The following is a 26,631-nucleotide window of genomic DNA, read 5'->3' on the forward strand; positions in this document are numbered from 1 at the left end:
CAGGGGTATGGGCTCTGATTTAAGAGTTCTTCTAAAACGTTGACTGTCGTGATCTTAATATTAAGATCTTAATACGCTCAAGCGTCTACAGAGTGTTAAATAGCCAGGGTAAAGAAAATGCAGCTAATCAATTGGAATTACATGTCTTTGCATGCAGGGAATGTGCTGCAACCTGGAGCTGGGGCTTTCACTGCAAGAATTTCCCAATTTCTAAGGTAAATTTTCTTTCTCCTTGAGTGAGACTCCTTTCATTGTGTTCTCTGGCACTGAGTTCTCCTGGGTACTGAGAGAAAAGTGGAGATGTGACTCTTGAACTCTTCCAAAGCCAATGTCCCCTAATCTTTAAACTAGAAGTTAAACCTTGACTCACAGTTCAAAGTCCCTGCTTATTTTATATTGTCTCACACATTTCAGACTGGGAGGAGCAAGCTCTATTGCATAATATATTGTTAGCTTTTAATATATTCTCTTACATGTAGTTACCAATTTCTAGCAAAACTAGCAAAAATGAGGTAGAAAAATAATTTTGGAAGTCAGGAAGGAAATTGGTAATGGTATGAACAGCTTTTCACCCGTAGAGGTAAAGTCAGGTTGGGTTGGTAGTAACTAAGTCACTACTGCACAAATGATTAGTGGCTCTTGTGAAATGATTTGTTGGCTCTGCCCAATACCTCGTGAATCATTGTCTCAGTTTCTTGCACCAGCACAACTGGCAATGATAACAGAGAGGTTAAGGACTGAATTCTCTTCTCACTGCTAGTTGGGTTCACTGGATGCCAGGGCTGTGACATGGGTGCTGTGTGACTAAACGCTTTCTCCAGGGACTTACTGTACCTGCTGCTGTTTGTACCACAATACAGATCACTGAGTAGTCTAAAGGTCTTTTCTACACTACACAGTCAGGTTTCGTCGACAAAACAGCGGAGGTGTACACGCTTTAGTGTGCCTTCCACCGATTTAACTCTCCTGCTACACCAACGTAATTAAACCATCTCAATGAGTGGCATAGAGCTTTCGGTGACCAAGTGAGAGCGACACACTGTAAGTGTAGACACTGATCTCCAGGAGGTATCCCACAATGCCCATCGTGACCACTCTGGTCAGTAATTTGAACTCCACTGCCGTGCAGCCAGTAACACAGGCATGCGCCCCTCCCCCTTTAAAGCCCCAGGAATTTTTGAAATTCTACTTTCTGTTTGCTTGATGTGGACATTTCACATAACATATTTCCAGCTGGCCATGCTGACTTTTCACAGCAAACACGCTCCAATCTGGAGTACACTGGAGTTGTTGGGTCTATGAGGAGAGGAGGCTGTGCAGTCGCAGCTCCGATGCAGCCGTAGGAACGTTGACATCTACGAGCAGATTGCTCATGGCATGGAGGAGAAGGGGTACGAAGGGGACATGCAGCAGTGCCATGCTAAGATCAAGGAGCTGAGGCAGGCATACCAGAAGGCAAGGGAGGCCATCGGTTGCTTTGGTGTGGCACCAAAAGCATGCCACTTCTACAAGGAGCTGCACGCCATCCTCGGCAGTGACCTTACCTCCCCCACCCAGAGCCTGTGGATGCTTCAGGGGGACTGGAGGCAGCAGCCAGCGGAGTCCACCCCGAGGGTGAAGTGGTGGACAAGGAGGTAGAGTTGGAGGAGGATGTGGGACAGGCAACAGGGGCATCCGGTGGTGTGGCAAGCCAGGACCTCTTTTTGACTCTGGAGCGGTCTAGCCAGTCCCAGTGCTTTGGCCTCCCTGAAGCAGAAGGGGGAGCACTGGTAAGTACTCGTTTTGATACTACACGGTTACATGAGGTAGAGATGTCCTTAATTTTGTTATACGCTGCACGTGGGAGAAGGGATAGAAACTAACAACACTAGCTACCGTTTTCATCTGCTTCTCATTCCCCTATGCAGCTGTACAATGTGGGCCCTGCAAAAAAAAGTTTAATGCACACCGGGATCACCTGGGAATCCTCCATAGAGATCTCTAGGAAACTTTCCTGAAGTTACTCTGCAATCCTCTGCCAAATGTTCCTTGGCAGAGCTGTTTTGTTTCTTCCCTCCATTGTAGGAAACTTTGCCATGACAGTCAGCAATTACTTCTGCAGGAACCAAAGCAGCACACTGGCAAGTGTGTCTGAAGTCACACACGTGCAGGAGATGCACCCTTGCATCCTCGATTACCCTCAGTAGTGAGATATCCACTTCAATCACCCACATCTGTGGAAAACGGTGCCAGTATTCAGAATAGTGTCCTAGTGTTTCTAGGCACTTGTACTGATCCCCTTCTGAAACCACCCAGACCCTTTGTATCATCCTGCACTCCCTAGGCCAAACTCATCATATTTAGTGTTCTGGCCATGCTGTGTGCTTGCCAAGGGAAAGTGAGAAAGACATGTATGTAACTTTTATGATTCAAGATTGCGAGTGCACACACAATACTGACACTGTGTATTGTTTCTTTTGTTTCTGCAGAGGTGCCCTTTAGGACCAGCTCCTACACACCAGTGTAGCGCCTCCATCAAACAAGCAGGCAAATGAGGAGTAAGGAGGACATGTTTCAAGAAGTGGTGCAATTGTCAGATCATACAGATAGCGAACACAGACCGTAGAGAGAGACAATAAATGACAAACTAGAAATGGATACCCAGGAGAGGAGACAGGGGCAGGAGCGGATAATAGAGAGTCAAAGGAGCAGATGGTAAAGCTCACAGAGAAGCAAACAGCTGCTCAGGTCCCTGATTGTGCTGCAGTTGAAACATATTCATGCTAGAGTTCCCTGGCAGCCCATACAGAACTGCGTTCCATGCCCTCCAAAAACTCTCTTCCCCCCTCCCCCGCATTCCTCTCATGGCCCTGGCACTCACCCCCTAGGGACATGTTCCATAATGACAGCTGGACTTACACACAGCTGTGGAATCTCATTTCAGAGAGTGCTGCTCAGTGTCATGTTTCCTGTAAGAAATGTAAATCTGTGTATTGCTGTCTTGTAAAACTGAGTTTTTATTAAACAGTGGTTCTTTATTTGTGTCCTACACGCAGTGGTTGCAGCAGAAATTCATACCCAGTGGCAACTGGCACATTTGCAGACTACAGTTGACATTCAGGTAGCAATCATTACAAGGGTCGTTCAAGGTGGCAAGTAAACAATGACTGGCTGAATGCTTTACAGAAAGATACATTACTGGAGCTCTCTATCAAAATGCAGCTTCAAAGCCTCCCTGATTTGAATAGCCTCCCTGTTGAGTCCCTCTAATAGCCATGGTGTCTGGCTGCTCAAAATGAACTGCCAGGTGATCCACCTCAATGCTCCACTTGTGGGGAAACTTTCTCCTTTGGCTTCACAAATATTATGCGAAGCAGAGCAGGCTGCTATGACCATGAGAATATTTTCCTCATTGAGGTCTAAATAGCCAAAAGGACAGTGCTGCGACCCTTTCATCTGCCAAACACACATTCTGCCATCATTCTGCACCTGCTGAGCCTGTTGTTGAAGCAAACCTTGCTGCTGGGAAGATTTCCAGTGTAAGGCTTCATGAGCCACGGGAGTCAGGGATAGGCTCGGTCTCCCAGGATCACAATGGGCATTTAAACATCCTCTATTGGAATCTTCTGGTCTGGAAAGAAAGTCCCTGCATGCAGCTTTCTGTATAGACCAGTGTTCCTGAAGATGTGTGCGTCATGCACCTTCCCTGACCACCCTACATTGATGTCAGTGAAATGCCCATGGTGATCCACAAGCGCCTGGAATACCATAGAGAAGTAGCCCTTTCTGTTGATGTACTCCCTCACAAGATGGTCTGGGGCCAAAATTGGGATATGCATGCCATCTATTGCCCCACCTCAGCCATCCACCATTTCCTGCACGTTGCCCAGAGTTACAGTCCTTTATAGCAGAAGGTGATTAATGGTCCTGCATACTTGTATCACTGCAACCCCCACAGTGGACTTCCTAACCCCAAACTGATTCACGACTGACAGGTAGCAATCTGGAATTGCCAGCTTCCACACAATGATTGCCACATGCTTTTCCAGCTTGAGGGCAACTCTCATTTTAGTGTCTGTGCACCACAGGGCAGGGGCAAGCTCTGTACACAGTTCAAGGAAGGTGGCTTTGCACAGCCACTGCTTGCCATCCCATACTTGCATCACAATCCAGTCCCACCAGTGGGTGCTTGTTTCCTGAGCCCAGTAGCAATGGTTCACTGTATACAGCTGCTCCGTGAATGCCAATATCAATCTTGAATTGCTTCTTTCCATGGTACATAGCAGGGCAGGTACCACGAATTCCTGTTCAGATTTGCAGCTCATGAAATACTGCAGGATCAGTTGCGTTGTGTTCGTAACACTCATCACAAGACTGGAGAGCAGTGCAGGATCCATGCTTTCAGGCAGAGATGGCAGGTGCAAAATTTACAGGGGCATTTGAAAAACAGTGCAATACATATTTGGAGTCCCATGGGATGATGGGATTTAGAAAACTGCATCATGGGGCTGTGAGCCCACCCCATGATGCACTACAATCCATTCCCAGAAATCCAAATGGCAGAAGGTGGCGATTTGCACAGTAGGATAGTTACCCACAATGCACTGCTCTCCCTGTCATGCTACTGCACCAACTGCGAACAGGCTTCGCCAAAAGAAGGAGCGTTTTGTGAACATGCACAAGTGATGTAATTACAGTGGTTTATGATCGTTGATGTAATTTAAGTCGACTTAACTCTGTAGTGTAGACATGGCCTTAGAGGAGTCTGACAACAGGTATGTCTGTTATTGTGTTAGAATTGACTGAGTTAAAGATAATTTAAGAGATTAGTTTCCTCTTTAAATTTGTTGTTGTTTTGGTATGTGGTGTCTTTCACTCTGTGCCTTTTCTGTTGTGTCTTCTGTTCTAGTGGCATTCCAGAGACTGTACCCATATCATGTGTTAACAGACAATGTTCCTCTGGGTTGCAAGCTGTGATCAATATAGCTGGTAAGCATGTAATGAGCCTTATGGGCAGTCAGAGAATCAGAATTTTCCTTTATTGATGGTGATTTAGACTGCTGGAGCCAGACTCTGAAATAATGATTTGATCCCTAATTCTCTCTCCCCTATGAATTTCTTATACTTTTGTGTGACTGAATATAGCCTTTACGTCTGAAAGAAACTTTCTGTGAAGATCCCATAATTCTACTCTGTAGAAATGGTAGCTAAAGGAACTCAATATACTCCTAACAGTCCTCTCTGAAAATTATCACTGTCCTTGAAAGAGTGGGCTACCTTATTCCAGGAAAATATGATCTTCTGAGTAACAAGATGCTGAACAAATATTTACTGCTAAGTGGTGGTAAAAATGTTTACACAGTACTTTTGTTGCAGGTGGCATCAGAAATGGGTCTTATGACATTGGTTTGGCCTGTGGGTAAGAAAATTTCTATATACACATTTACTCCTGTAGACTTCTAGATAGTACTTTGCCTTCTATAACATCTCTCATATGAGAATCTCAAAGTGCTCTCCAAACAAACTTCAGAACTCCCTTGAGGTAGGCATTATCCCTGTATTACAGATGGGTGAACAGAGTCTCTGAGATTAAGGTCTGGACTTTTTAAAAGTGACTAGTGATTTTTGGGTGCCTCATAGGAGACGTTTTAAAGTGGCCTGACTCTTTCAGAAAGTTTGAGAACCCACACCCTGAAAACCAGGCTCTCTTAAGGTGTGTCAAGCAGGGCACTCAGTGTACCTAGTTTCTCTTGGAAAATGTAGGCCACAGTTACTTGTCCACAGGGTCACAACAAGGCAGTGAGTAATCTGAGAATGGAACCCAAGAACAGAGTGCTAGTTAGTCATCCATCCCTTATAAGCCTTTTTTTAAAGAATTGGTTTGTTAGGCCCCTCTGGTGCCCTGCCATCATGTGCACTTTTTGTGTGTGGAGATCTAAGGACCTGAAAAAATGCCATCTGTGATTGGCTTTTTATAAGCCTCTGGTCAGTTTGTGTTGATCTCAGATCCCAGTTGTCTCATATTTGGAAATGAACATCTCATCTGTTCTAGTCACTGATGTTCCAAAGGAGTGTAACAGATATTTCTTTGTGCACTGTTATAAATGCAGTTGAATTAATACATGGTGCTTCTCTTAGTGCTGGTGACTTTACTGGAACAGTGAGTGGGATGAAATGTACTAATGCTGTACAGGGTAATGAAATCATGAGCTGGGATGTAACACATTTCAGAAGAATCTGAATTATACAGAAGCAAAATATTTTAGATTAAAGTGGTGAGTGTGTGTTTACCTCTGAAGTTTCCAATCTGGCTTGGGTTACTAACTTAAATCAGTAAGGAGATCAATTTGTAACCTTCAGTGACAATCTGTTACCCTAATCATTGCTCTTATAATTCAGCATCATAGAAAATCTCATCTTATGAGAAGATTTAAGAGTTAGGGTATGTCTGCAGAGTAGTGGGGTGGCATAATTCTCCACTCACATAGACATACATGTACTAGCTTTGCTCGAGCTAGTGCGCTAAAAATAGCTCTGTGGCAATGGCTACTCGGGCTAGCTGCCCAACGAATACAGTCCCACTGGAGCCCCTAGATATGACTCCCTAGGTATAGCCTAAGCTCCTGACTGTGCTGCCATGGCCACACCGCTAGTTTTTAGGCACTAATTTGAGCCAGACTAGGGTGTGGATATCTACTTGAGCTGGGAATTGCACCCCTTGACTGCTGTGTAGCTGTACCCTCAGACAAGAGAACTAGTCACTACCCTTCTTAGGACTGCTGTGAAGTAACTAGCATAGCAAGGTAACAAGTCTGTCTCATGGCTGGATGCATAGCAATTGGCATGTACCTGGAACAGCCTTGTGCTGGCCGAACACTTGGTACTCTGTTATCATTCAAATTCACTTCTGTTAACATGCTTGTTCCAGGAAGTCTTTCAACAGTAACCCACTGAGTTGATGCAATTTAAAGGCCCTGGATGGCTCATGGCACTGGATCCAGTCCTTTCACCTCCTGATCCACAAGTTGTTGGGCTCAGTGCAGGCAGGAGTCGCTGAGTGAAATTCTACAGCCTGTGTTATGTGGGAGGTCAGGCTGGATGATCACAATGGTCCCTTCACATCTTGTGTTTAGTAACTTTATGGATATTAATGAACAAATGTTAAACAAAACAGCTTTTATGTGCTGATCCCTTTACGAAACCAGACACTACCTGTGGCAGTATTCCCCCTCCCACTTGTCTCCCTTTACCTTAATCATGCTCAATTGTTGTTGTTCACTCTAATTTAGGGCCTGAGTTTTGCCACCTTACTCTGAGTAGTTTCAGTGGAGTCAATTTAAGTAAAGAATAAGATACTACTTAGAGTAAAGGTGCAGGATTAGACCTCTAAATTGTAGGCTCCTTGGGTTGGGGGCTTGTTTTTCTGCTTGCCTGATGGTGGTATGTAAATAATATGGCTGGAAAACAGATACACAGATGGCATAGAATATAAAAACAAACCCTTATCCCGTCTTAGGACTCATGGCTTGATTTAACTTTACATTAACTTATTAGTGTAATAAATGGCTTCATAATCATGGAATTGATATTTTCATTTCTTAATCTGTTAACTCACTTCTAGGACAAAGGCTGCAGCTCTTTGTTGGATAGCAATCCTTTCTTGTTTATCTTGTGCAATACAAGACAAATGACACCACTTCCATGAAGTCTCTCTGTAGTGGTTTCCTTATCACTTGCCCTGTTAGGATCCTAGCCAGCTTTTTTTAAGATGCAACTCTTGTATTTTTATTGCTTTTGTTTATATTTTACCCGTGGAAACTCCTGCCCAGAAACCTTTGCTTTCCCCATATGTTTACTGCAGAGAAGGGCTCCAAGAATGACCAGTAAACTCTCCTTCCCATGCTGTGAAAACACTAGAAATGAACTGACACTGTGATATTCTTCCCTAGAAAAATAACAGGCACCTTAATCTGTAGGGAGGTGGTTTTATTGCTTTACATTTATGTTGCAGATTGAAACCAGAGTGAGGCACAGGTTAGGTGCCGGATGCTTCTGCAGTATGATGTACAAGGTTTTTATTAGGGTTCTGAGCTTTTGACTGTGCAAATGGTACTAAATTTGCATGAATTCTTCTAAGGCAAACAGTGGTAGTAAATTCTAACTTTTCTTCCTGTCCAGAGTGGAAACAATGTCCCTCAGAAATGTAGACACCCCTGGTGATGTTAGCTCACGTATGATGGACAATAGTAAAGCCAGAGATTGCCTTATTCCTATGGGGTAAGTATTATTTTCCTTCCTAGAACTTAGTGATTTTGTTGACTGTGTATCTCATAAGACAATGTTTTGTTGTATTTTAAAATGCACCAAACTTATTGTCTCAAACTCACTCTCTTTAATGGTTGACCTTTAGATTCGCTACTGAATTTCTGTGCACTTCAGCGTTTCCTGTGGTTATGGTAGAAGATTAATTGTATAAGGACTGGTAGTAGTCCAGACCTTTTGAAATCAGTCGTCGTTGTCTTACAGTAAAGATCAATGGCTTAATTAGCAGGAGTAGGAGAACATTTTGAGGGGCTCAGAACTGCATATTCTACCTTTTTAATGTTTCTAGAAATTTTGCTGCATTTCACAAACGCTGAAGTTTCTATTGCTTTCCATTGTGGAGATGTAGCCAGAATCACATTAGAGGCTACCTCTGCACTCCCCTTCCCCCCAAGGGCTGCGTGTGGGGCCTCTGCATCTGTCCCAGCCCCTCTTCATTTGGAAAGCAAGTGAGCGGATTTGAAACGTGACATAATTCTGTCATGTGGTACTGCAGAACACTAAGCCCACGGAGGGATCAGTCAACTTGAGAGTAGAGCTTGCACTCTTCCCTCTCTGCTTGTCTTTGATGGCAAATGGAATTTTAATAAAATTCTGTCTCGGTAGATTAATACCAGTGGTATTTTTTCCCAGAATGACCTCAGAAAATGTGGCAGAAAGGTTCGGCATTTCCCGAAAGAAGCAAGATGACTTTGCCATGGCTTCTCAGCAAAAGTAAATACATGGGTTTTATTTATGTGCCAAGGAAATAAAAATTACATAGATAATCTAAAATGCTTGATTTCTATAGAGAAAACTTTCCTATTTCCCGTTAACAGTTTTTGTGTTATCCAGTGGTAAAGGCTTAAAATGTAACATTTCAAATAACAGCAATGTAGTGAAGTGTAAATAGGCGACTGCCAAGAGAATGAGGATCCTGGAGGTGGAGGTGGGGGTAGCTGTGACTCCTGAACTGTAATGGGAGTCACATGACTAAACCCCCTTCTTCTTAGCATATACACAACATGCCTGAGTTGACACGTGACCAGGATTCATCACCAAATTTGGTCTGCTGGTTGGATCATTAGCTTCCCTGGCTCAGGCCAGGTACTGACAGGGAGTGCAACGTGAATGCTGATCCAAGCCCCCCACTAAGCCCACTGTGTACATATCGCTAGAAAACTTAGTCAAGAGTGTTTAAAGTATCTGTAGTTGAGCTCAGGCTTTCTATATTTCCCACCACTCAAATGGGTCACAGCTTTCATGGTTTCTCTGAAACCCAAAATACAGTTGAATGCGCTTTAGCTAGATAGCTTGAGATCCCCTTGGTCTGAAGTCTAATGCTGTGGTAGGAGGAGGCTTTTCTGGAAGGAAAAGTGTGGGTGCAGACACAAAATATGTCACTTCTAGAGAAGCCCTAAACTTGTGAGTGTAGCTGGCGGTCATTGCCGTGGATGTTTTGCTTCATATGAGCCCAGTACAAACTCTAGTAATCTATCCTTTCCTTAGATTAAATTATTGCAAAACCTAGATTGATTGATTTCCTGGTGACAATAGAACTGTTCTGATAGATAATCCATTGCTGACTATAGATTATCTGCAACAATTGGTACCAAGGAGTTAAACTAAATTACAGTAACAGTCTAATCCAGTGGTTTTCAAACTTTTTTTCTGGGGACCCAGTTGAAAAATATTGTTGATGCCTGCGACCCAACGGAACTGGGGATGAGGGGCTCAGGGCCGGAGCAGAGGGTTGGGGTGCGAGGCTAAGGGCTGCGGGGTGGGGCCAGAAATGAGGGGTTCAGGAAGTGGGAGGGGGCTCTGGGATGGCGTAGGGGGTTGCGGTGTGGGAGGGGGTCAGGGCTCTGGGCTGGGGATGAGGGGTTGGGGTGGAGGGGCTCTGGGTTTGGGGGGGGGTTCAGGGCTGGGGCAGGGGGTTTGGGTGCAGGAGGGGTGCAGGCTCTTGGGTGGGGCCAGGGATAAGGGGTTTGGGGTGGAAGGAGGGGTTCCAGGTTTGAGGGGGGCTCAGGGCTGGGGGAGGGGATTGGGGCGTGGGGTTGGGGCAGGGACTTACCTCCTGCGGCTCCCAGTAAGCTGCTCAGCCAGGGTGCAGAGGCTGGCTTCCCGCCTGTCCTGACACCGCAGACCACGTTGCACCCTGGAAGCAGGTTTGGCTCCTAGGCAGAGGCGCGTAAGCAGCTCCAAGTGGCTCTTGCCCACTGGCACCACGCCCTGGGAACTGGCCAATGGGAGTGCGGAGCCGGTGCTTGGGGCGGGGGCAGCACGCAGAACCCTGTGGTCCACCTGCCTAGAAGCAGGACCTGCTGCTGGCTGCTTCCAGGGTAGAAGTGCAGTGTGGGAACAGGTAGGCACGGAAACAGGTAGGCACTAGCCTGCCTTAGATGGTCAGCACCGCTGACGGGAGTTTTATGTCCTGGTTGGCAGTGCTGACCAGAGCCGCTAGGGTCCCTGGGTGCTGAGCAAGGCGACCCAGTGGCTTATGTGGCCCAAACTTTGAAAAACACAGATCTAATCAAGTGTTGCCTGGTCCAGCTATTTATGTAATACAGGAAGCCACTGCACAAGCTAGTTAACCTTTAGATTTTGGCCCTGCTCCTAGAAAACTTGGTGTGGTAACTTTTCTTATTGATATTGGACCAGTAACGTAAAAAGGTATGTGTACACACACATCGCTGTGAGCAGGAGAAGTGGGTGCTGCTCTGTCCTTGGTCTTGGAGTATCTGCGACTGTATTGGCTCATCCTACAGCATTTCACTCTTATCTTTCACTTTCCTGAACCATTACATTTGTTTAAGCATCAATTCACTTTTTGAATGAAAGCATGAAGTGGTGGGGTTGTATTTGAGCAACTCTTAACAGTCACCTATTCAGTAGATGGCACTCTTCTCCGACCCATAGGAATAGGAGCATGTGCTGTTGGAGGTGCCATTTCTCAAATCAGATGTCCAGTAGGGGTCCTTAACACCCTTGTTGGTGTAAAAGAGCCCTTCTTACTTTCTGAAACAGAGTATTGCATCATAGTGTCAAAATCAGATTCCAGTTTGGTTAATTGCATTCAGCCCCTCCTAAACAGGACCAGTAATTTTAGTTCAATACGGTATTTTTATTTTCTGTCCCAGACTTAATATTTCTCTGTGCTGAAATAGCTGCCACACTCCACTCCACCTGCATTTTGGTGCTAGGTGAAGTGATTCTGGTGTATGTAGTTCGATAAATTATGTCACGTGCTCTGGAATCCTTCTGGGATGAAATTAGATATTTAAATGTTAGTGCATTATGCCAATAGATTTCAACACCCCAGCATAAAGTTCAACTTCTCTTTATTGGAAGGCAGACGAGTGGGAGAAACTTGATGCATTCTGTGGTAACTAGCAGGAAAACGTAACTGTCATCATGCTGCTTAGCTTGCTCAGCCTGTACTTAAACTCTTAAAGAATGAAAGCGTCCAACCGTATGTTTTGTTTTGACATTTTTGAAATATTTTGATTTTAGATTTGAAGTGACCTTTTGGTTCAGAATTTCCTTTAATTTTATTTAAATAATTAAAAGTAAGCGTGTGTGTGTGTGTGTGTTTGAATTGCCAGATAATCAAAAAAATCCATTATTCACCCAGCTCTAGTGATAGCAGGGGTAGAACCTGGCTCTTCCTGCTTCAGAAACATGGCCTCCTACCACTTATGCTAAAGGAGAATTTTCATTATGTTAGCAGTATAGGGCCCATTGCACACAGTTGTACAGTTCTATTTCTATTTGTTAAAGAACAACACTACACATACTCGACTATTTTTAAGCAATGAATGATGCATCTGTAAACCAATCCCTTCATAATTTATGTTGTCATTAATTAGCTCTGGTGATTTTAGAAGCATTTGGTACAGTCCTACTCCAGATTTTTAACCATTCATGCATTTTATACTAATAGAGCTGCGAGAGCTCAGCAGATGGGATTGTTTAAAAATGAAATCATTCCAGTGAGGACCACTGTTAAGGATGACCAGGGCAATCAGAAAACTATCACTGTACTCCAAGATGAAGGGATCAGACCTAGTACAACTCTGGAAGGCTTGGCAAAACTGAAGCCTGCCTTCAAGGAAAATGGCTCCACTACAGCTGGTAAGCACTCTCAGTAGATGAATAGTTATTTGTGAATCCGTGTTCTGTTGGCATGTACTATTAGCCATTTTGTTATCCTCCCAGTCCCAGCTGCATTACTGGTAACTAAACATGCCCCAGGCAAAGGTGATATTGTCTGTGAAATCTCTCTCGACAGGGAACTCCAGTCAGGTCAGCGATGGAGCTGCTGCAGTTCTACTGGCAAAACGCTCTAAAGCAACGCAGTTGGGGCTTCCAGTCCTAGGGGTGTTAAAATCTTATGCTGTGGTTGGAGTCCCACCCGATGTCATGGGCATAGGGCCAGCCTTTGCCATTCCAGTAGCTTTGGAGAAGGCTGGTAAGGTATCATGTTTTTTGTTCTGTTATACTGTGACAAGCAAAATGGGGTCCTGGCCCATGAGTAGGGGTCCTAAGTGCTGCAGTATTATAAATTATAATGTGATCTCGATCACTTCAGCTCATGGAGTTATTTAGCAGCAGTGGGAATACTGATTAATTAAATTTATAATCTTAGAAGAAATTCTGCCTAGGATTATTGTAAGATTCTATTCACATGCATTACAAAATATAAATAATAATTTCATTTGTATGTGCTCAGAAACTTGCCTTGAAACCTTTTACAGTTCCAGCAAAGCATTAATAAGTGTAGTACATGATTTGTTCTCTGATGTTGTGCTTCTCTCATCTTAATATGGGTGAGACACTCCAGTCTGAAATCACATGCCTGTAAATTAAGCTCATTATTAATGAATACTCTTCTAGGAGAGGCCAGTTCAGAATGACAACTACTTATATTCTGTAAATAAGCATAGTATTTTACATGTTTTATCCATGGAATTTGAGCTGTTTCTGTAATTCCTTTCATACTCCAGGAGTCTCACAGAATGAGTTTGGCAATGAGTTAGGTAAATTTAACAGCAGTTCTTTTGTTCTCACATCCTCTCTGAAAATATCCTAAGATCTTTAACCTCTACAAGGGTTGGGTGGAAGGGAATTTTGTTTATATCTTATCCAAAAGTCTAGTAGTGATACTTAAATCATTATACATAATTTTAAGTTTTATGACCTTTGATATCCAACTATGCTGCAATTACCCATATATGCCCTCATTCCTGTGAGGGGGAAGTGGAAATGTTTCATTGAAAGCCTTCTATTTAGGAATATTTTCTTTCAGACACTATTTTTCAGTTATTAAATCTTCTTTTAACTTCTGGTCTCTCTCTAACACACAGGTTTGACTGTGAATGATATTGATATATATGAAATTAATGAAGCCTTTGCTAGTCAGGTGAGACTGCCCATCTTGTTTAATTTTGGATTTCTACGTTGCCTGGTGACTGAGCAGAATTACATAGTGGTTACAACTATAAATGTAACGGATCTAGTAAGAGGGGTGTTTAATAAAAACCCAGATGGAATCTTCACTATAGTGTCTTCTGCTCTAGAAACCAAACTCAGGTGTGTTTAAAATCTCCCTAATTGTATCTTATGGCTTATTTTATAAAGGTGAATTTATAAATGTATCAGTCTAGCTCAGTTTCCCATGTGTCTTAGGTACACAATGTAGTTCCAGTGTCTTTCATAGAGATGCATGTAGATGCTGAAGACAGACCTACGAATATCTTCACTCTCAGTATGCAAGACACATCATGTAGGCTCAGTTACTAACACAAATTTATTTTAAATACTTATTTGGAGTGGTAAATCTGAATGCCATGCTTTTCCTTAAATTATATATCTTGAGCTAAATTCATCCGTGATGTAAATCCACTGAAGACAACAGACTTACACTGGGAATGCACGTAGCCAGTTGGGTTCAGTATTCCATTGAATGTACAGACCTGAGTTTACTTATAAGCTTTGCAACTGTATACAAATGCAAGGTGCCTAATACTAAGATGGGTGAACTTGAGTGCCTGCTATTAAATGAGGATATTGATATAACAGGCATCACAGAAAGCCTCCAGCTTTCACCCTGACCACACCACACGATCCATCGTCTACAGCCAAGCTCTGCGATACAACTGCATTTGCTCCAACCCCTCAGACAGAGACAGACACCTACAAGATCTCTATCAAGTATTCTTACAACTACAATACCCACCTGCGGAAGTGAAGAAACAGATTGATAGAGCCAGAAGAGTTCCCAGAAGTCACCTACTACAGGACAGGCCTAACAAAGAAAATAACAGAACGCCACTAGCCGTCACCTTCAGCCCCCAACTAAAACCCCTCCAACGCATTATTAAGGATCTACAACCTATCCTGAAGGATGACCCAACACTCTCACAAATCTTGGGAGACAGGCCAGTCCTTGCCTGCAGACAGCCCCCCAACCTGAAGCAAATACTCACCAGCAACCACATACCACACAACAGAACCACTAACCCAGGAACCCTTGCAACAAAGCCCGTTGCCAACTGTGCCCACATATCTATTCAGGGGACACCATCACAGGGCCTAATAACATCAGCCACACTATCAGAGGCTCGTTCACCTGCACATCCACCAATGTGTTATATGCCATCATGTGCCAGCAATGCCCCTCTGCCATGTACATTGGTCAAACTGGACAGTCTCTACGTAAAAGAGTAAATGGGCACAAATCAGATGTCAAGAATTATAACATTCATAAACCAGTCGGAGAACACTTCAATCTCTCTGATCACGCGATTACAGACATGAAAGTCGCTATTTTACAACAAAAAAACTTCAAATCCAGACTCCAGCGAGAAACTGCTGAATTGGAATTCATTTGCAAATTGGATACAATTAACTTAGGCTACCTTGCATAATGACTAAGCCACTCCCAGTCTCTATTCAAGCCTATTTCCCCTTGTTTTTTCCTACCACCCTCCTCCCCCCCCCAGACGTTCTTGTTAAACCCTGGATTTGTGCTGGAAATGGCCCACCTTGATTATCATACACAATATAAGGAGAGTGGTCACTTTGGATAAGCTATTACCAGTAGGAGAGTGAGTTTGTGTGTGTGTGTGGGGGGGGGGGGGTGAGAAAACCTGGATTTGTGCTGGAAATGGCCCAACTTGATTATCATACACATTGTAAAGAGAGTGATCACTTTAGATAAGCTATTACCAGCAGGAGAGTGGGGTGGGAGGAGGTATTTTTTCATGCTTTGTGTGTATATAATAAGATCTTCTAAACTTTCCACAGTATGCATCCGATGAAGTGAGCTGTAGCTCACGAAAGCTTATGCTCAAATAAATTGGTTAGTCTCTCAGGTGCCACAAGTACTCCTTTTCTTTTTGGTGGAATGATGATAATCATTGGGACATGGTAAAGTCAGGGTATAAAATAAATAGCAATCACAGTATAGGTCGTACTGGTGGGGGAATGGCACTATATGTGAAAGAAAACATAGTCCAATAGCGTAAAAATCTTAAATGAATCAAACAGTACCATAAAAACTCTATGGGTAGAAATTCCACGCTTGAATAATAAGTGTATAGCAGTAGGAATATATTACCAACCTGACTGGCATGATGATGATGATTGTGAAGAGCTCAGGGAGATTAGAGAGGCTTGAAAAACAGAAAACCTAATAATAATGGGGGATTTCAACTATCCTCATATTGACTAGGCACATGTCACCGCAGAATGGGTTTCAGAGATAAAATTTCTAGATACCATTAATGGATGCTTCTTGGAGCTAGTCCTGGAATGCCCAATGGGAGAGGCAATTCTTGATTTAGTCCTAAGTGCCGTACAGGATCTGGTCCAAGAAGTGAATATAGCTGAATTGCTAGGTAAAAGCAACCATAATGTAATTACATTTAACATCCTTGTAGGGTGGAAAATACCCCAAAAACCAAACCATCGTAACATTTAGCTTCAGAAAGGGGAACTATGCAAAAATGAGGAGGCTAGTTAAATGGAAATTAAAAGGAACAGTCACAAGAGTGAAATGCCTGCAAGCTGCATGGAAACTTTTTAAAAACACCAGAGAAGAGGCTCAAACTACATATAAACCACAACTAAAAGTTAATAGTAACAGGTCAAAAAATGCCACCATGGATAAACAGCGGAGTTAGAGAGGCAGTTAGAGACAAAAAGACATCTTTTAAAAATTGGAAGACAAATTCTACTGAGCATAAACTCTGGCAAGTCAAGTGTAAAAGTATAATGAGGCAGGCCAAAAAAGGATTTGAAGAGCAACTAGCAAAAGACACAAAAACTAACAGCAAATTTGTTTTAAGTACATCAGAAGCAGGAAGCCTGTGACAAAATCAGTGGGGCCACTGTCTGATTGAGGTGCCAGTGGAGCATCAAGGTAGACAAGGCCGTTGCAGAGGATGTGCTGGAGATTCCCACACCTGAGCCATTCTTTTTAGGTAATAAATCTGAGGAACTGTCCCAGATTAAGTTGTCAGGATAGGTGGTTTTGGAGCAAATTGATAAATTAAACAATCATAAATCACCACAACCAAGTGGTATGCACCAAAGAGTTCTGAAGGAACTTAAATATGAAACTGCAGAACTACTAACTGTGCTATGTAATCTGTCATTTAAATCAGCCTCTGTATCAGATGATTGCAGAATAGCTAATGTAACACTGATTTTTTTAAAAAAGAAAAGGAGTACTTGTGGCACCTTAGAGACTAACCAATTTATTAGAGCATAAGCTTTCGTGAGCTACAGCTCACTTCATCAGATGCATATCGTGGAAACTGCAGCAGACTATATATATACACAGAGAATATGAACCAATACCTCCTCCCACCCCACTGTCCTGCTGGTAATAGCTTATCTAAAGTGATCATCAGGTGGGCCATTTCCAGCACAAATCCAGGTTTTCTCACCCTCCACCCCCCCACACAAATTCACTCTCCTGCTGGTGATAGCCCATCCAAAGTGACAACTCTTTACACAATGTGCATGACAATCAAGTTGGGCTATTTCCTGCACAAATCCAGGTTTTCTCACATCCCCCCCACCCCCATACACACACAAACTCACTCTCCTGCTGGTAATAGCTCATCCAAACTGACCACTCTTCAAGTTTAAATCCAAGTTAAACCAGAACATCTGGGGGGGGGGGGGTAGGAAAAAACAAGAGGAAACAGGCTACCTTGCATAATGACTTAGCCACTCCAAGTCTCTAGTTAAGCCTAAATTAATAGTATCCAATTTGCAAATGAATTCCAATTCAGCAGTTTCTCGCTGGAGTCTGGATTTGAAGTTTTTTTGTTTTAAGATAGCGACCTTCATGTCTGTGATTGCGTGACCAGAGAGATTGAAGTGTTCTCCGACTGGTTTATGAATGTTATAATTCTTGACATCTGATTTGTGTCCATTTATTCTTTTACGTAGAGACTGTCCAGTTTGACCAATGTACATGGCAGAGGGGCATTGCTGGCACATGATGGCATATATCACATTGGTGGATGTGCAGGTGAACGAGCCTCTGATAGTGTGGCTGATGTTATTAGGCCCTGTGATGGTGTCCCCTGAATAGATATGTGGGCACAGTTGGCAACGGGCTTTGTTGCAAGGGTAGGTTCCTGGGTTAGTGGTTCTGTTGTGTGGTATGTGGTTGTTGGTGAGTATTTGCTTCAGGTTGCGGGGCTGTCTGTAGGCAAGGACTGGCCTGTCTCCCAAGATTTGTGAGAGTGTTGGGTCATCCTTCAGGATAGGTTGTAGATCCTTAATAATGCGTTGGAGGGGTTTTAGTTGGGGGCTGAAGGTGACGGCTAGTGGCGTTCTGTTATTTTCTTTGTTAGGCCTGTCCTGTAGTAGGTAACTTGTGGGAACTCTTCTGGCTCTATCAATCTGTTTCTTTACTTCTGCAGGTGGGTATTGTAGTTGTAAGAAAGCTTGACAGAGATCTTGTAGGTGTTTGTCTCTGTCTGAGGGGTTGGAGCAAATGCGGTTGTATCGCAGAGCTTGGCTGTAGACGATGGATCGTGTGGTGTGGTCAGGGTGAAAGCTGGAGGCATGCAGGTAGGAATAGCGGTCAGTAGGTTTCCGGTATAGGGTGGTGTTTATGTGACCATTGTTTATTAGCACTGTAGTGTCCAGGAAGTGGATCTCTTGTGTGGACTGGACCAGGCTGAGGTTGGTGGTGGGATGGAAATTGTTGAAATCATGGTGGAATTCCTCAAGGGCTTCTTTTCCATGGGTCCAGATGATGAAGATGTCATCAATATAGCGCAAGTAGAGTAGGGGCTTTAGGGGACGAGAGCTGAGGAAGCGTTGTTCTAAATCAGCCATAAAAATGTTGGGTTTCAGAGGAACAGCCGTGTTAGTCTGTATTCGCAAAAAGAAAAGGAGTACTTGTGGCACCTTAGAGACTAACCAATTTATTTGAGCATGAGCTTTCGTGAGCTACAGCTCACTTCATCAGATGTTTACCGTGGAAACTGCAGCAGACTTTATATACACACAGAAATCATGAAACAATACCTCCTCCCACCCCACTGTCCTGCTGGTAATAGCTTAGCTATTACCAGCAGGACAGTGGGGTGGGAGGAGGTATTGTTTCATGATTTCTGTGTGTATATAAAGTCTGCTGCAGTTTCCACGGTAAACATCTGATGAAGTGAGCTGTAGCTCACGAAAGCTCATGCTCAAATAAATTGGTTAGTCTCTAAGGTGCCACAAGTACTCCTTTTCTTTTTTCATAAAAATGTTGGCATACTGTGGGGCCATGCGGGTACCCATAGCATTGCCGCTGATCTGAAGGTATACATTGTCCCCAAATGTGAAGTAGTTATGGGTAAGGACAAAGTCACAAAGTTCAGCCACCAGGTTAGCCGTGACATTATCGGGGATAGTGTTCTTGACGGCTTGTAGTCCATCTTTGTGTGGAATGTTGGTGTAGAGGGCTTCTACATCCATAGTGGCCAGGGTGGTGTTATCAGGAAGATCACCGATGGATTGTAGTTTCCTCAGGAAGTCAGTGGTGTCTCGAAGGTAGCTGGGAGTGCTGGTAGCGTAGGGCCTGAGGAGGGAGTCTACATAGCCAGACAATCCTGCTGTCAGGGTGCCAATGCCTGAGATGAGGGGGCGCCCAGGATTTCCAGGTTTATGGATCTTGGGTAGTAGATAGAATATCCCAGGTCGGGGTTCCAGGGGTGTGTCTGTGCGGATTTGATCTTGTGCTTTTTCAGGAAGTTTCTTGAGCAAATGCTGTAGTTGCTTTTGGTAACTCTCAGTGGGATCAGAGGGTAATGGCTTGTAGAAACTCGTGTTGGAGAGCTGCCGAGCAGCCTCTTGTTCATATTCCGACCTATTCATGATGACAACAGCACCTCCTTTGTCAGCCTTTTTGATTATGATGTCAGAGTTGTTTCTGAGGCTGTGGATGGCATTGCGTTCCGCATGGCTGAGGTTATGGGGCAAGTGATGCTTCTTTTCCACAATTTCAGCCCGTGCACGTCGGCGGAAGCACTCTATGTAGAAGTCCAGTCTGCTGTTTCGACCTTCAGGAGGAGTCCACCTAGAATCCCTCTTTCTGTAGTGTTGGTAGGGAGACCTCTGTGGATTAGTATGCTGTTCAGAGGTATTTTGGAAATATTCCTTGAGTCGGAGACGTCGAAAATAGGATTCTAGGTCACCACAGAACTGTATCATGTTCGTGGGGGTGGAGGGGCAGAAGGAGAGGCCCCGAGATAGAACAGCTGCTTCTGCTGGGCTGAGAGTATAGTTGGATAGGTTAACAATATTGCTAGGTGGGTTGAGGGAACCATTGCTGTGGCCCCTTGTAGCATGTAGTAGTTTAGAAAGTTTAGTGTCCTTTTTCTTTTGTAGAGAAGCAAAGTGTGCGTTGTAAATGGCTTGCCTAGTTTTAGTAAAATCCAGCCACGAGGAAGCTTGTGTGAAAGGTTGGTTTTTTATGAGAGTATCCATTTTTGAGAGCTCATTCTTAATCTTTCCCTGTTTGCTGTAGAGGATGTTGATCAGGTGATTCCGCAGTTTCTTTGAGAGCGTGTGGCACAAGCTGTCAGCATAGTCTGTGTGGTATGTAGATTGTAATGGATTTTTTACCTTCAGTCCTTTTGGTACGATGTCCATCTGTTTGCATTTGGAAAGGAAGATGATGTCTGTCTGTATCTGTACAAGTTTTTTCATGCAGTTTTTTCATGATTTTTTTAAAAGCCTTGAGAGGTGATCCTGGCAATTACAGGCCAGTAAGCCTAATTTCAATACCAGGCAAATTGGTTGACACTGTAGTAAAGGACAGAATTATTAGACATACAGATAAAACACAATTTGTTGGGGAATCCCTGGCTTTTGTAAAGGGAAATCATGCTTCCTAATCTATTAGAATTCTTTGAGGAGGTCAACAAATGTGAACAAGGATAATCCAATGGATATAGTGTACTTGGACTTTCAGAAAGTCTTTGACCAGATCCCTCACAAAAGGTTCTTTAGCAAAGTATAGGCAGTCATGGGATAAGAGAGAAGGTCCTCTCATGGATCAGTAACTGGTTAAAAGATAAGAAACAAAGGGTAGGAATAAATGGTCAGTTTTCAGAATGAAGAGGGGTAAATAGCATTGCCCCCCTGGGATCTGTACTAGGACCAGTGCTGTTCACCATATTTATAAATTATCTGGAAAAAGGGGTAAGCAGTGAGGAGCTAAAATTTGGAGATGATATAAAATTATTCAAGATAGTGAAGTCTAAATCTGACTGCAAAGAGTTACAAAGGGATCTAACCAAACTGGGTGACTGGGCAACAAAATGGCAGATGAAATTCAGTGTTGATAAATGTAAAGTAATGCACATTGGAAAACATAATCCCAACTATATAAACAAAATGATGGTGTCTAAATTAGCTGTTACCACTCAAGCAAGGGATCTTGGAGTAATCATGGATAGTTCTCTGAAAACATCCACTCAATGTGGATGTCAAAGAAGCTAGCAGAATGTTAGGAACTATTAGGAAAGGGATAGATAAAAAGACACACAAAATCATAATGCTACTACATAAATCCATGGTATGCCCAATCCTTGAATACTACGTGCAGTCCTGGGGGCCCCATCTCAAAAAAGATATATTAGAATCGGAAAAAGTACAGAGAAGGACAGCAGAAATGTCTTGGGGAATGGAACAGCTTCCGTATGAGGAGAGATTAAGAAGACTGGGACTGCTCTGTTTAGAAAAGAGACGACTAGCGGGAGATATGATAGAGGTCTATAAAATCATTAATGGTGTGGAGCAAGTGAATAAAAAAATGTTATTTACCCCTTCACATAACACAAGAGCCGGGGGACCTGATGAAATAAATAGGCAGCTGGTTTAAAGCAAAAGGCAGTAATTCTTCACACAAGGCACAGTCAACCTGTGGAATTCGTTACCAGGGAATGTTGGGAATGTTAAAAGTGTAACTAGGTTCAAGAAAGAATTAGGTTCAAGGAGGATAGGTCAATCAATGGCTATTAGCCAAGATGGTCAGGGATGCAATCCCATGCTCTGGATGTCCGTAAACCTCTGACTGCCAGAAGCTGGGACTGGAGAACAGTGTGGATCATTTGATAGATTGCCCTGTTCTGCTCATTCCCTCTGAAGCGTCTGGCATTGGACACTGTCAGAAGACAGGATACTGGGCTATATGGACCATTGGTCTGCCCCAGTCTGGCCATTCTTGTGGCAATCCAGGCTGTTCCCCAGTATAGGATACATGCTGAGAACTGACACATAACGTGATTAATTTCACAAGGACATTCTTGGTATGTCTTTCTAGGTTGTGTATTGTGTTGAGAAACTGGGGATCCCAAAGGAGAAGGTCAACCCCCTTGGAGGAGCTATAGCATTGGGTCACCCACTAGGCTGTACTGGGGCTCGTCAAGTTGTCACTTTGCTCAATGAACTGAAGCGAAGGGGAAAACGGTGAGCATTTAAAATAATGTGGTAAATGGTGGTTTCTGTAAAGTATCTACAAGGTAATGGTCAAAGCTTGTGATGTCCCTTCCTTAAAATGGAGCATTCATGTTTCTGCCATAGCCTGGAGGACAGTAGGAGATGGCAGGATATTATCGCTAAACAAATTGAGTAAGAGCGACTCAGGTATCTTCAGAGTAGAGAAACTTAGTTTAGAGTTTCCTGGTGGATTTACACACACCGTATTTCCCCACAAATTCTGATGAACAGCATGAGAGTTTCATTGTACACCTGGAGTAGATCATAGCTGAGCATTCTGAAGAGTAGTAGAGGGAGGCAGTGTGGTGGTTTTCTTATGGCAGTATTCTGAACTGATCCCATCCCTTCGTCTCAGAGGGTGAGTTTCTTCTTCAACACGACCTCAATCAAAGCAGAGTCCTAAAGCTCACCCCCTCTATAACCCACGTCCCCAGTTAATTTATCTTCTTTGATCGCTGAGGGGCACAGTTCTTACAGTGTGCCACTCCTGGGAGAGTGGATATATCTGTGATGCCATGGGGCATAGAAGAGTTGGCTGAAAGGAAACTTGTATAAGGAATCTCTCTTTCCCACTTTAGGGAAATAGGCACCAGAGACTGTTCCTGAATTAGAATCTTTTTGTATCTAAGCCAACCTTTAGGTTTGTGGGCAGTATAAGTTAACTTTATTCACTGATTTTTTTCAGGCAATCTAGAACCAGGGTTGTTGTTTCTAACCACACACTAACTTGTTTTGTTCCAGAGCGTATGGTGTGGTATCCATGTGCATTGGAACTGGTATGGGAGCTGCAGCAGTATTTGAATACCCAGGGAAGTGAATTCCATTGTACAAGAGAAGCACCGCATCTGACTCTTCATTTTCCAATGATGATGAATAATTTGCACTGTAAAAATGCAAGTGGGTTCAGGAATTTGTTTAATGGAACTTAAAGGGTATAAATGTCTGTGCACTGTATACTGAAATACTTCGGGGTGGGAGGAAATGAGCTTGGTGGCTGCCTCAAAGCTAAGGTATGCTAATGCCAGGGGACATAGATGAGCTCAGTTCAGTCAGTTTTGATCTTAAAAATAGAGGCCTCAATTCACATGCATATTAGTAATCCCACTGGAGTCAATGGTACTCATAGGTAAAATTACTCGTGTGGAACCAGGGGATCAGGGCTGTAATTCAGAAAGATGAAGTTCATGTGGATCTTGGTTTTTTTAATGACAGATGTTAAGGTACAGTTGCATAGGCAACTGAATGTTGATGCACATGGAGCAATTTTTCCAACACACGACATACGTAGATTTTTTACTACCTAACGATAATGTTTTTAAGGGATCATCCTAGGATGATTGATTAAATCAGCAGCAACAATGAAAATGTTTTTTTAAAGTGGTTAAGCCCTGGTATTTCAACAACAGCCTGAGTGATTACATTCAGGTTATAACGATCCTTTATGGCTCATCTAATTTGTCCACTTGCCCAGTATGTGTGGTGGTTTTGTTGTTTTTTTTATTAAAAAACTCCCATGTTTTTCTGTTAAACAAATTTGGGCAGAGTAGATGGAATTGTATGCAAGTTTGTCCATTCACGAATAAGATTTCTCTTGTAAATGAGAGGAGTGAAATAAAAGGCAGAGAAGGGCTGAGCAGGCTATGCAAACTAGTAATTGTAAAATAAAAGCTGACCATTCCATCCTTAACTTTATAGCGTTTTTACTTAATGTTAGCTTGTTTTGTGACTTCTACAAAAATCAGCCTTTTTTCTGAATTAACATTTAATAAAAGCTTATTTTGTATCTCACTACCCTAATATAGGACTGATTTTGCCCCCCCCCTTTTTTTTTCTGTTAACTCTACATGAATATCAGTAGCATTCTCCCTGAATCAGTATGGTTTTATTACCAGTGCAAAGACATACTTTTTGTATTGTACAACCATTTCGCTTCTTCAGTAGCAAGCTAATATACTTTGGTCACATTAGGCGTAGAGTTGGAGATAACCTTGAGACAGTTATTATGGAAGGAATGGTGGAGGGTTATCGTAGTAGGGATGACCAGAGAGGAAATGGATGGTGTGGGGCAGATCACCGGAAGGTTAGCTGCTAGAAGTTAGTGATAGATTGTGAAGGCTTCCAAAATTTCTGCTGTGATGTCACTGGTATTCAGACATGAATAAATGGATTTAGTTACTACCTTCAAAAGACCATTTAAACTCCTAATGCTAACTATTTTAAAAGGAAATGTACTTATTGTCATCTGACAAGCTGAAAAGTTGTGTCCTGTTTCTTTGTTATGCACTTAACATAATTGGGTACTTGAATGTAATTGCTATGTTCTAAAAATCGGGATCAGTAATTAAAGGCCACAGTTAAAGATGGGCTGATTTTTTATATTCTTTCCCTACGAATGGGGAAAAAACCCACTAAACTAGTCACACTTATTCAAGTGGTATGTGAGCAGCATGCTAGAGTTCCAAGGCAGAAGTCTGAGGTAGGGCTGCAAAGTGAGATGCTGAAATCAGAGGGACAGGGAGGCCTCCAGTTCCTATCTCTGGAAAAATTAGACTGTTTTGATTTAGATGAGTTACTACAGAGAGAATTCTTTCCCAGGTGTCTGGCTGGTGGTCTTGCTGACATACTCATAGTTCAACTGATCACCATGTTTTGGGTCAGGAAGGAATTTTCTTCCAGGTCAGATTGGCAGAGACCCTGGGGCGTGGGTGAAGGGGGTTGCCTTCTTCTGCAGCATAGGGAAGGGGCCACTTTCTGGTTTACACTAGAGTAAATGGTGGCTTCTCCATAACTTGAAGTCTTTCACTCATTAGTAGAGGACTTCAGTAGCTCAGCCAGGGGTTATGGGTCTATTACAGTAGGGTGTGGGTGAGGTTCTGTGACCTGTGATATGCAGGAGGTCAGCCTAGATGATCGCAATCAGCCCTTCTGGCCTTAAAGTCTGTGAGTCTATGAGATGCCTCACTTTGCATGCCCACATTTGAAAATTCTGGCCCAGGCTTTTATGGATACAGGGGATTGACTGGTTGAACAAATCTGTCTGACGCTTGCTAAAACTACTTCTGTTTCTGCTCTTTGCTAGCAAAGATTCCTCACACACTGTCTGCAAAATACTTCTGTTGCAGGATGAGGGTGGGAAACTGTTATGCTCTCAGAAATGGGAACATCAGAGTGACTTTCAGTTTTGTTGGTATTACTGTAAACAGGAAAGTGTGAGTAGGTGGGAACCAAGGGAGCGCAAGAACATGAAGTGGGGTGGAATCCCCCTTCTATAGTTGCAGGGGTAGGGGACCATGACCAACTCCCAGACACTTACTACTTAAAAAATACCAACCTAAATGTTTAAAGGTGCCTAAGGGATATAGATACCCAGCTCCCATTGACTTTTATATTCCAAGGCACTGAAAGAAACTGAGGCAGTCAGAATGATGGTCTTGTTCGCTATTTCTAAGTCTCTAGTTTGCACCTAACTATTATTATGTGGAATTAATGGCTGACTTTCCACGATATGCATCTGAGGAAGTGAGCTGTAGCTCACGAAAGCTTATGCTCTAATAAATTGGTTAGTCTCTAAGGTGCCACAAGTACTCCTTTTCTTTTTTTAAACCAAGGAGCAAACTAAACTGTTACAGGAGCCTCCTTCTACAAAGCAGGGCAATTTTAAAAGAACTGTGAAACAGATACCTTGGAAGTATCAATGGGCATATGCCAATAAAAGGTAACTATAAAATTCAACACATACTAAACACCTGTTGAATGGGATTTGTCCAGTAGACAATTATCCTAGTTCAGTAAAATTCTTTGTTATACACTACTTGGAATTTATTTTAAAACTACAATTTTTATTTAAATCTTAAGTACATGAAAATATGGGCAATGTAGTTTAAATAGTGGCATTCAGTATACATATGTAACTTCTAGTGACTTCAATAGCCAAGAATGTGATCTTGACACCTAATCTATACCATCTCTCTTATATTAAGCGGAGATCTTCATATTTCTCATCATAAGATCCTCTGCCTCTGATCTGTAGTTTGCAGGGCTTTTCTCCCAGCATTCCAGAAACAGTCACTGTAGTTTCATATTGCACATTACTCCTAAAATACAAAGGGAGAAGACATTCAGTTAGTTTGCCATTCTACTACGTGCAAGAATACAGCACAGTTCTATAAGGGGGCTGGGAGGGGGAGAATGATGCTGTTCTCTGACATTTGTTGTGCTGGCCAGCTATCTGATACTGCGGAAGTTAACTTTGCTTTCCTTATGGGTGAGTTTTGACTACTGTAGCCTGGCCCAGTTTCATGTACCATCACATCACATGTAGTAACTGGGTAC

At 43.0% G+C, this 26,631-nt stretch overlaps 2 protein-coding genes across 8 annotated transcripts in view; one reads left to right on the forward strand and one right to left on the reverse strand.

Annotated features, from left to right (window-relative positions):
- The window catches only part of ACAA1 (acetyl-CoA acyltransferase 1), a 41,409-nt gene extending 16,746 nt beyond the window's left edge, over positions 1-24,663 (forward strand). Inside the window, exons 3-12 of one of the 2 annotated variants that reach the window (XM_073334721.2) lie at positions 158-215; positions 4,889-4,968; positions 5,356-5,398; positions 8,158-8,256; positions 8,935-9,015; positions 12,224-12,414; positions 12,572-12,751; positions 13,647-13,702; positions 22,124-22,269; positions 23,041-24,663. In XM_073334721.2, coding sequence (XP_073190822.2) covers positions 158-215; positions 4,889-4,968; positions 5,356-5,398; positions 8,158-8,256; positions 8,935-9,015; positions 12,224-12,414; positions 12,572-12,751; positions 13,647-13,702; positions 22,124-22,269; positions 23,041-23,116 — 1,010 coding nt within the window. In that variant the 3' untranslated portion in view covers positions 23,117-24,663. The remainder of the gene's footprint in view (positions 1-157; positions 216-4,888; positions 4,969-5,355; positions 5,399-8,157; positions 8,257-8,934; positions 9,016-12,223; positions 12,415-12,571; positions 12,752-13,646; positions 13,703-22,123; positions 22,270-23,040) is intronic. The other variant, XM_073334722.2, reaches the window with a different exon arrangement.
- A 1,472-nt stretch (positions 24,664-26,135) lies between these two features.
- The window catches only part of DLEC1 (DLEC1 cilia and flagella associated protein), a 54,008-nt gene continuing 53,512 nt past the window's right edge, over positions 26,136-26,631 (reverse strand). For 5 of the 6 annotated variants that reach the window (XM_073334708.1, XM_073334707.1, XM_073334706.1 and 2 more), the window contains one exon: positions 26,136-26,393. In XM_073334708.1, coding sequence (XP_073190809.1) covers positions 26,270-26,393 — 124 coding nt within the window. In that variant the 3' untranslated portion in view covers positions 26,136-26,269. The remainder of the gene's footprint in view (positions 26,394-26,631) is intronic. The other variant, XR_012157651.1, reaches the window with a different exon arrangement.

Source organism: Lepidochelys kempii, chromosome 2, assembly GCF_965140285.1.
Source record: "Lepidochelys kempii isolate rLepKem1 chromosome 2, rLepKem1.hap1, whole genome shotgun sequence".
NCBI classification, from domain to species: domain Eukaryota; kingdom Metazoa; phylum Chordata; order Testudines; family Cheloniidae; genus Lepidochelys; species Lepidochelys kempii.